At 44.1% G+C, this 10,112-nt stretch overlaps 1 protein-coding gene across 3 annotated transcripts in view; it reads right to left on the bottom strand.

Moving 5' to 3' along the window:
* chd2 (chromodomain helicase DNA binding protein 2) overlaps positions 1-10,112 on the bottom strand; it is a 96,974-nt gene continuing 86,862 nt past the window's right edge. For 2 of the 3 annotated variants that reach the window (XM_043677228.2, XM_043677229.2), the window contains 4 exons: positions 9,418-9,514; positions 7,880-8,090; positions 6,666-6,909; positions 1-4,831 (listed from right to left, as the gene is read on the bottom strand). In XM_043677228.2, the coding sequence (XP_043533163.2) occupies positions 4,507-4,831; positions 6,666-6,909; positions 7,880-8,090; positions 9,418-9,514 (877 nt within the window). In that variant the 3' untranslated portion in view covers positions 1-4,506. Of the gene's footprint in view, positions 4,832-6,665; positions 6,910-7,879; positions 8,091-9,417; positions 9,515-10,112 lie in introns of those variants that run through there. The other variant, XR_015753832.1, reaches the window with a different exon arrangement.

Genomic DNA, 10,112 nt, shown 5'->3' with positions numbered 1-10,112 from the left:
TTAAGGTGTAGGAAAATTTAATACGTACTATAAACAAAGTATTTACACCAAAATGCACTAACAGTGGCCTTTTCACAAATATAAATTAATATTTACTTTTTCTTAAAGTCATTTTAAAAAGTCCACATAAGTTTTACAGAAACTCTGTACCAACCCTTTTAGCAAAACAAAAAATTAGTGGGACTATTTTGGCAGCTAGTTTCTTTTATCTTCTTCCATCACTTTAACATCTCCTTCATTCTTACAGTCTTTAGAATTTGAGGCAGGAGATATATTAAAAGATTTTTAAAAAATTAAAACTGGGAAACATGTTCTTGCTCTAGCTTCATGTTGTATCTGATGCACGGAGAAAATATTGGAAGGGTGACAGCATGTGGAAGATCTCCAGGGTGGAAGGTTAGACACACGACAAAAGTCTGCCCTACAGAACGATGTGGAACTTCTGAGCAATAAAAATTATTATAAGTTATTGCACTTCTGTGGGCACGTGTGTATGTTGTACCAAAACGCTGTACGGTTTTCATCAATTCCACGGGAATAGCACCATGAGAAAGAAAACAAGGTTCAGCTGAGGTGTACCGTCAAGTTTTCCTCATCACTGATGGGTTGCCTCCAGAAGTAGCTCCTGGTAACCGTTCATCTAAACTAGTCAGTGTGTACCCACTGGTTCACTGCTACAAATCCCGTGATAGAAAAGATTAACAACAAATCGTATAGTAAGGGGATCTTTGCGCTGCCTTGACTAATGATGGTGGGACCCATACATTTCTTTGTGCACCAGATCGCTGAGGGCACATTCACCTCTGCCTGCTTGCTCATGGCTACTAGCTACAGTTTTGTTGCACGGTTACTGTAGCCATAGATCTCCATAGAACTTTAAATGTAAAAACTTCACGTCCTACCAGCTCCTCAATCTCTTCACGCTCAACTTGATTATAATTCTTGCTTTGAAAAATAAAGGGGAGAAATCAACACAATTCCAGGTAAATATAAACCAAGCCAACACGTAACACACTTCCCAACACTCATCCTTCAATCAAGAAAATCTACCAAGATTCAGAACCTTGGCCCTCTCAAAGCTTCTCCATTTTGAGCTAATATTGGCCTGAACAGCAGCAGCACAAGTAAGTGCTCAGAGAGATTGTTATTCCCATGTCTCTGGACTACCCACTTGGTGGAGAAGTATCGCCAGATGTTCTGTCATTTTGTTCTCCAAAAAGTGTTGAGTTCAAGGAACTAGTGACTGCCAACATCCCCCACCCTCAACCACTAGTTTCTCATTTTAAGCCTTCTGTTGTTGTGAAAAAGACTCCAGAGTGGCACATGGAAAATCTGGAGCTCAAGGTGAGATGGTTGGGAACGCAGACCCCATGCCCTGTCACACTCATGCTTCAGAGCAGAGAATGGTCCTCAAATAAAATATTTCTAGGGCCACATATCTTCAGAAGTAAACTGAAGTGGCCCTATGCACCATATTAAATGCTAACATGTGTGCTACGTGGCAGAATCGTAATTATATCAGTTACATGTCCTCACTGAAATGGTGAATGGACATGGTGTTAGATCATCTACCAATTTGTAGGTGACATAAACATATCGAGTTGGGCAGGCGGAGGTCTCGATGAGAGCATTGTTGTCTAAGCTAAACTGCTGAGAACAGAAAGACAAAACTTGGAGTTGAAGTGACAGGTGGTATAGGAGGCCCAGGAATGGATGAGGTTTCTTTGAGCACACCATCCAGAAGGGGTGAAAATTCTTTCAGCCTTGCTGCCTCCCAAAATAGGCATTTCACTTAATTTTGCAAAATGCCCAATAAATAATTAAACCAAGCAGGAGACAAGTCTTTCAATAGGCCTATGAAATCAATGTGTTTCTGATTCCATGTAGTAGACACAGAGAGGACTATACCACAAAAGAAGTGATTTTGTTTTAAATTTGTCCATAGGATGTGGATGATGCTGATGAGAATTGCCCAGCCCAAACCATATTTGAGAAGATGGTGGCTCAGTGGTTAGCACTGCTGCTTCACAGCGCCAGGGACCCTGGTTGAGTTTACACATTCTCCGAGTCTGCAGGGGCTTCCTCTGGATACTCCAGTTTCCTCCCCCAATCCAAAGATACGCAGCTTAGGTGGAGTGACCATGGTAAATTGCCCTTAGTGTCCAGGGAGCTGCAGGCTAAGTGGATTAGTTATGGGAAATGTAGGGTTACAGTGATAGGGGAGGGGTGAGAGTCTGGGAGGGGTGGGGGAATGCTGTTTGGAAGGTCGGTGCGGACTCAGAGGGCTGAATGGCCGGTTTCCGCACTGTAGGGATTCTGCGATCTTGACCAGCTGTTGCTCAGCTCCTGTCACATTGGCCGAATGGGCTGCCCCTTCCAGGGCAATTCACATGAATGGATCATATGAACCCTGGATGTGCTGACACACCAAGGAGGCTGATGCAGGGCTCCTACTCTGCTGAAAACCAGTTCTTTGCCGTTGAGAGCAAGCAGCAACTGTGACATGTCACAGTGTTCAACACACCAGTTAATTCTCAGGGCCAAGAACCCGCTTAAGGGCCAACTGGAACTTTGGCATACACTAGCCATTAGATCTGTCCAATTAAATTTTTAAAAATTAAATTCCATGGGAATTTTTAATTATAATTTAATTCAAGTCATACGTGTGGAGGCATTTTGTGTGTATAGCGTGATTTGGGGATTTTAACAGTATCCTCACATTTTATTTAATCTTTGATGATTGAGGTGTAACTTGTTCCTGCTATTTGGTTTCTTAAATGCTGCTGCAGTGGAAGAAAGACTAAGGAACATTGGCCACACTGAGCATTTCCACCTGCAGCTGAAACGTGCGTATGGAAGGATTATTCCTGAGTTCGTTCATTGAATCAATGCATGAGTTGACTTAATAAACACCTATTCAAAATCATTTTATTAGCTAAAATAATTTTTGAAAAAGCAAGGACCTGAGGAACGATCAAAAGGGATTTTATTCGTTAAATATGAAAACATTTGGTTGGATTTGTCTGTTAATTGGAAATGCCTCACTCAAGATAATGGGAGTGTGTGTTGGTTGCTAATTGGTTGGTTTGAGCAGGGTGGGCTGGGGGTGCGGGCGTGTGTAAGTTGTGCAAAGAGACAAGGTGCCACATTCTCCATGACTTGAAACACTGAAAAGGACATCACTCGGGATATCCTGCAGTCATAGCTGCATTCTACAACCACAACGGACGTGGAAACCAAAACACTGATGATTAGCCATCTTGACATCCAATGGCACAGTCAATCATGTGGAGACTTGTCCAATTACCAATTAAAAATTCAATCATATCACTGCTCAACGACTCCTCCTCCTTTCTCCACTTTTTTTTTTTAAAAAAAGATACAATTATACCCCCACCCCATCAAACACAGGTTGGAACAAAGTCATAAAAAAATAGGTTATTTTACTTGTGAGGATTGACCAGTCCACAATAATCAAGGCAGAAGGAATGACAGGGCAGGCAGGGTGAGGGGAAGCAAACAGAACAAAGTGCTTACATTGTGACCGAGTACAACACAAAGCTTCTAAATTATGGATTGTGAAGACTGGCCATTAGAATCAAGATACTGATATTTTCTTTAGTGATTCTTCAGTTTGTAAAGTTCTAATACTTCTGCTGTAAAATGACAACACTACATTCTAAAGACAGATTCCAGAAATCAAAACAAGGCATTTTTGTACTTAACACAAAGTGCTAATTCCCCCACCTGCTCTACTTTGCCCTTCCTTCCTTTCTAGCGAGACACTAAACTTGCGTCTACGGAAGTATTTCAAACCATCCCGTTTCCCATTTTTTTTGGTATTTCTTGGGCATGTTCCGGTAGTGCTGGAAGACAGGGTAACACATACAGCTACCCCTATCTCTGCCTCAACACTGGTACTGCTCTCTATAGATTAGCTAGCGAGTGGAAACGCAAGTTGGCTCCACTGCTGAATTTGGAACACTACTTAGAAAAAGTACTGACCTGCCCAACACTACTCAGCACAGAGAGAGTATTCATCACACACATTTAGGATAAAACATAGAAATATTTTGGCAGAGACCATGAACAGACAAAGCTGACAGGAGATATGACATCTTTTGTGAATTGCACTCTCTGCTGACATCCTCCTTGAACAGGTTGTTAACATCATTGCCTATAACGCAGCAGCCATCATTTCCCCAGAAGCCCAAACCTATTCCCTTCCTGACCAAAAACAGTTTCCTGACTGAGCACAAGTGCACAGATCTGATATCCGTGCCAATACCATCCTTTCTGGAAAGGACCAAATTGTGAGCGTTCTTGTCCAAGCAGCAGAAATCTCTCCTCATTCTCTGTAATTGTTTCACATTCTTTGTGTAATTGATATCACAGCAGTACGCTCAATTTGTTTGTGTGTGGTGAGACTAGGGAAAGTACGTTGTCGCTTTAAATTCATAAACTGGAGAACTGTGGAGCAGCTTCCCATTTCTCCCAGAACAGACTCTACGTTTTTCTCACATTCCAGTTATAGTCAGGAGTATTCTTGTGTTCCAGTGAGCGGTCTAGAGGGGACCTGTGCTCAAGAGGGGATTTTGAATCATGTGGCGATTTCTGAGAGAGGGGTGAACGGTGGTCTCCCGTGGGTGCCTTGTGCTCCATCGGTTTTTCAAGGTGAAAGGGTCTATAGTGTTCAGAAGGTCCTTGGCTGTGGTAGGCCCCAGGCTGTCTGTGATCAGGCAATCTCCGGAAATCTGGTTGGTGCCCTAAGTTATGGTGGTCCTGAGGTCGGAATTCATCTGATCTGCGTCGTTTCAGATCTTGGTGCCGCCTGAAAGGAAAATGGAAATGATCTAAATTAACATGTCAAAGAATTGTTCCAAGTATAGCCACAAAGTCAGATTCTCGACCGTCATTGGAGAGGGGAGGGGGATGCTGTGGCTGACTTGTAGCGGATGTGCAGACATCAAGGCTGAAATTGCAGTACTGGAAAATGGTTGGAGAGGGGAGGACAACACTGCATTACATCAGTGAAAGAGAAGGTATAGTATTTTAGCCACATTATTAGGGAGAAACATTCACTTACTGGAGGATAAAATTGACAGAAACCGTGAGGGGGGCAAGAGGGGAAAATGGATGATAGGCAGTTGGAGGTGGCACGGTGGCTCAGTGGCCTCACAGCGCCAGGGACCTTGGTTCGATTCCAGCCTCGGGCAACTGCCTGTGTGGAGTATGCACATTCTCCAAGCGTCTGCGTGGGTTTCCTCCAGGTGCTCCAGTTTCCTCCCAGAATCCAAAAGTGTGCAGGTCAGGTGATTTGGCCATGCTAAATTGCCCAGTGGAGAAAGTGAAGACTGCAGATGCTGGAGATCAGAGCTGAAAATGTGTTGTTGGAAAAGCGCAGCAGGTCAGGCAGCATCCAAGGAGCAGGAGAATTGACGTTTTGGGCATCAGCCTGAAGAAGGGCTCATGCCCAAAACGTCGATTCTCCTGCTCCTTGGATGCTGCCTGACCTGCTGCGCTTTTCCAGCAACACATTTTCAGCTCTAAATTGCCTAGTGTTCAGAGATGTGTGGCTTAGGTGCATTAGTAAGGGGTAAATATAGGATAATAGAGTAGGGGAACGGGTCTGGGTAGGTTACTCTTCCATGGGTCAGTGTGGACTTATTGGGCCGACGGGCCTATTTCCACACTGTAGGGATTCTTTGATTCTATGAGATAGCATCAATTGCTTCCAGTCCATTCTATGTAACATATGAATGAAAGGAAACATCAACAAAGTGAAAATACAAGAGCAAACCAGAATGGCAACATGGTAAAATATTATTCAAAAAAGGCGAAAGAAGCAATTCAAGCAATTAAAGGTCAGTTAATTTATTATCTATAGCAGTGAGTAGGAATATTAATTATACTGTGAATAGGGGAAAACACATAAGATGATCAGAGGATTAGATAGGGTAGACAGTGCAAGTCTTTTTCCTAGGATGATGACATCAGCTTGTATGAGGGGGCCTAACTACAAATCGAGGGGTGATAGATTTAAGACAGGTGCCAGAGGCAAGTGCTTTACTCAGAGTGGCAAGGGCGTGGAATGCCCTACCTGCCAATGTAGTTAACTCAGCCACATTAGGGAGATTTAAACAATCTTTGGATAAGCACACGGATGATGATGGGATAGTGTAGGGGGATGAGCTTAGATTAGTTCACAGGTTGGCACAACAATGAGGACCAAAGGGCCTGTTCTGCGCTGTATTGTTCTACGTTCTTGATATTTTCGAACAACAGAGGGATAGGCGGAAGTACAGATTCAAAGGATGTTAAATGGACTTTAAGAAAAGTGGAACAGATTGTAAGTTGATCCCAATGGGGCAATTAGAGATGGGCAATGAATGACGACCTAGCCAGCAAATCTCAAATAACATGAATGAATTATGTTGAGTATGTATCAAACATAGAGGCTAGTTACAATGCTTTATGGATGACTAGGTGGCACACTGCTGGAAGCATAATGATGTTTTAGAGATTCACAAATTCACTAGGCTGCTGGCTGGTAGGAGAAAATATTAAAGCAAAAAAAAAATTTGCTAAGCTGGTACGTTATGCTAAACAGTTGAAGAGACCTGCAATCGTCACAAACCACCACTGAGTATGCGAATGAAAGGCACCTGTCATAGTAATCCCGGTGACCTCGGTGGTCTCGCTCATTGCCATACTGGTTGTATGGTCTCTTGCGGTGAATGTTGTTTGGCCGATAATTGCCAGAGTTTCTGTGGGGATCTCCGCGCGGCCTTCGGTCCCCAAAATGATGGTCCTTGTATCTGTGTTGGTCATATGGATGATGCCGATCAGATCCCCACTGCTGGTTATTGTTGTAGTTGTACATCCGATCCCTCGGTCGGTCTCCCCGATCTACAAACAGCAGAACAAGCCAGAGAATGATCACCTCGGTGGGAACCGTTCGGCAGACCTGACTAACCCCGCGAGGCTCCCACTGAAGCTGAGGCGCCATTTTGGCAGAGCGCCAACACCCCCTTGCTTTTGCCAGACTTGGCTGCTTCCAGCATTCCCGCTAGTTTCTTTCCGGTTGTGTCAACCTCCAAGGTCTGTGCAGCACAACTAGTTCCAGAACTGGAAGGCAATGCAGCAATCAGTGTGCCGAGGTTAAATGCTGTGCACAAGATCTTGAAACGTCAGTGTCTGTGCACATCTTAAAGGGAGTACCAGCTGCTTGCTGCACATCCAGCAGCCTGGGGGCAGCGTGTTCACAAAGCTAGGGTTCAGTGTTCCATCCTTACCTTCTTGTGCTTTCCAGTCAGACACAAGGATTAGATATCAGGAGGGACAGTTAAACAGTTTCCACACAGCAGGTGAAAAAGACTCAAAACGTTTTGAGAAACATCGCTACTTCGGAGGAAGGTGTTTGGCTTCCACTTAGCAGTTACAACATGACTCAAAATAGGGTCGCATGGTGGCTCAGTGGTGAGCACTGCTGTCTCACAGCGCCAGGGATCTGGATGCGACTCCCACGTCAGGCCACTATCTGTGAGGCATTTGCACATTCTTCCAGTGTCTATGTGGGCTTCCTATGGATGATCCAGTTTCCTCCCACAGACCAAAGATGTGCAGGTTACATGGATTAGCCATGTGAAAGGAAACACAGGGTTATAGGGATCGGACAGTGGGATGGCCTGTGCGGACTTGATGGGCTGAACGGCCTGCTTCCACACTGTAGGGATTCTATGCAAGGAGATGCCTAGCACAGTGGGTCCAGGGCCCGACAGCAACAAACAAGCTGCTGAGATGTATCCAACACTGCACCACATCTTCCCAGTGGTGGCTAAGGGTGTGTGGATGGAGGAAGTGTGTCATTGTTACTTACCTGCATTGTTGAAAGGTCGCTTGTTGAGTTGGTTGTAGGGCTCCCGGTGATGACTATGCATTTGCTGATGATGGGGTGGCAGCAGGTGAGGAACAGGAGGACCATGTTGCACGTGCAACTGAGAATTCATGGAATCACGACTTGATCCCGAAGGCTCCAGTTTGAACTGACGTTTACTCTCAGAATTATTCTCTTTCTTCTTCTGTTCCTCCTAGATAAAGTGGCAGTTTGGAAATGGGCATAATTAAATCAGAGTCACAGAGGCTCAGTGAGGGAGAAACAATCTTGAGTATTGCTCAAGAGGAGACATGTTTCTTAATTTTTCCAATGTGCACCCATGAGAATCTCAGTCCCACAGTAATCTTCTACCAACAATTATAGCCCCTCAAGCCTTTCATTCAACAAGACCATGGCTGACTTGCTCCAGGACCTGCCTCCCCTGATGTATCAGCTCAGCTCAGCCCTCAACTCACTGATATTCAAAAACATACTAACCTCCTTTTAAGTATTCTCTACCCACAACTTGCTGGGTAGAGAATTCCAGACATTCATTACTCTCTGGGAAAAGATATTCCTCTGCAGCTCAGTTGTAAATGGATGCCCCTTTAGTTTGCTTCCACTAGTGAGAGAATCTCAAACTTGGGGACACAGTTATAGAAGAAGAAGATACTCATTCAGAATTGAGAGGCAGAGGAATTTCATTTCCCAGAAAGTAGTTATGTCTGGAATTCTCTACGCCAGACAGAAGCGGAGGCTAGATCACTGAAATGATTTAAAGAAGATGTGAACAGATCTGTGAAATGTCAAGGAGGGTTGAGGGCTATGGGGGAGCTGGCATGTAAGAGGAGATCAGGCATATCGAACAGAATGGTGGCAGTAGCCCTGAGGGGCTGAATGGTCTCTCCCTGCTCCAATTTCTTACGCTCATCTACATATCTTGATAAATGCACTTGCTGTTGGGGTCCACACACAAAACAACGATGTTCAGTTCTTAAAGTTCTACCAAGATCATGACTGACCTGATTTTAACCTCAACTCTACCTGCTTGCACATCCCTGATAATCTTTCATTCCCTCGGTCATCAAGAAACTATCGACCTTTGCCTTAAAAACGGTTAAAGGCTCTGCTTCCATTGTCATTTATGAAGGAAATTCTAAACTCTCACCCTCTGACAGAATTTATTTTTCCTCATCTCTGCTTTAAATGGTTCCGCACTTATTTTTAAACTGAATCCTGGTTCTAGGTTCTTGAAATCCACCCGATCAAGTCCCCTCAGGATCTAACATGTTCCATGTTTGCTCAATGCTAACCCAGTTAGTCTCTGGTGTCAGCAAGAAGAGGAGAAGAATTCCCATGATCCTAATCTAAGTATCAGAGATCCTAGATTTCCTAAAATGCATGGCCCCATCTCTGCTCATCTCCCCCGATGGGAGAGGGAGGGAGGAAGGACAATACTATACTCCTCAGTCTCATTCAGGATCACACTCAGGAAATGCACAGGACCCCTGTGAATGAGAGAGTGACCAGGTTATCATTACCTCTTCCTGGGACCGCCTCTTCTGTGCTAACTTGTACAGTTTGTGCAGCTTTCTGGCATCAAATTCAGTGAACTTGGAGACAAAAATCCAGAGATTTCTGTGAGGATGAGACAAGAAAATGCTTTCGTAAAACAGCTGTCCCACCTCCTGGGTTAAAATGGCCTTGCAATCTAAATTGAGATACTGAGGCTAATGGCTCAGAGTAGGAGCAAAGATTAGACTCAAGGTCACGTTTGTTTTGAAAATCAGCTAATTTTGCTCTTATCCTGAACAAACAAGTCAATCCTCCATTTTATATTTCCGAAGTAGTTGAAAGAGGAATAGCAGGGAATTGAAGATAATTTTTTTCACCAAATGGGACTGGAGCTCATTGGTTGATTAGAGCAGAAGCCCTCACTGCATTTCCAGAATATCTGAATATGGACTTTAAGTGCTACCAACTGAGAAAGTAGGCTCAGCCTGTATGGCTCTTTTTTAGCCAGCATAGATGTGACGGGCTGAGTGGCCTCCTTCTCTGCCTTCATTTTCCATGATTGGAAGAGTCCATCTGAATGACAGTACCTTTGATAATGTTGCACTCACTCAGTAGTGGTGTATTGAAGTCGTCAGCAGAGATTAGAGGATGTGTTGGACTTGAACTTGTGATAGCCATTTTGATGTTTCTAAATAACCTCTCTCTCCTACTTGTGCAGTAG

The sequence above is a fragment of the Chiloscyllium plagiosum genome, unplaced genomic scaffold (genome assembly GCF_037043375.1).
Source record: "Chiloscyllium plagiosum isolate Xiang-an unplaced genomic scaffold, Cpla_swu_hap1 HiC_scaffold_39, whole genome shotgun sequence".
Lineage (NCBI taxonomy): Eukaryota > Metazoa > Chordata > Chondrichthyes > Orectolobiformes > Hemiscylliidae > Chiloscyllium > Chiloscyllium plagiosum.
The sequence above is the reverse complement of the archived record's forward strand: the minus strand, read 5'-3'. Positions and strand labels throughout refer to the sequence as shown.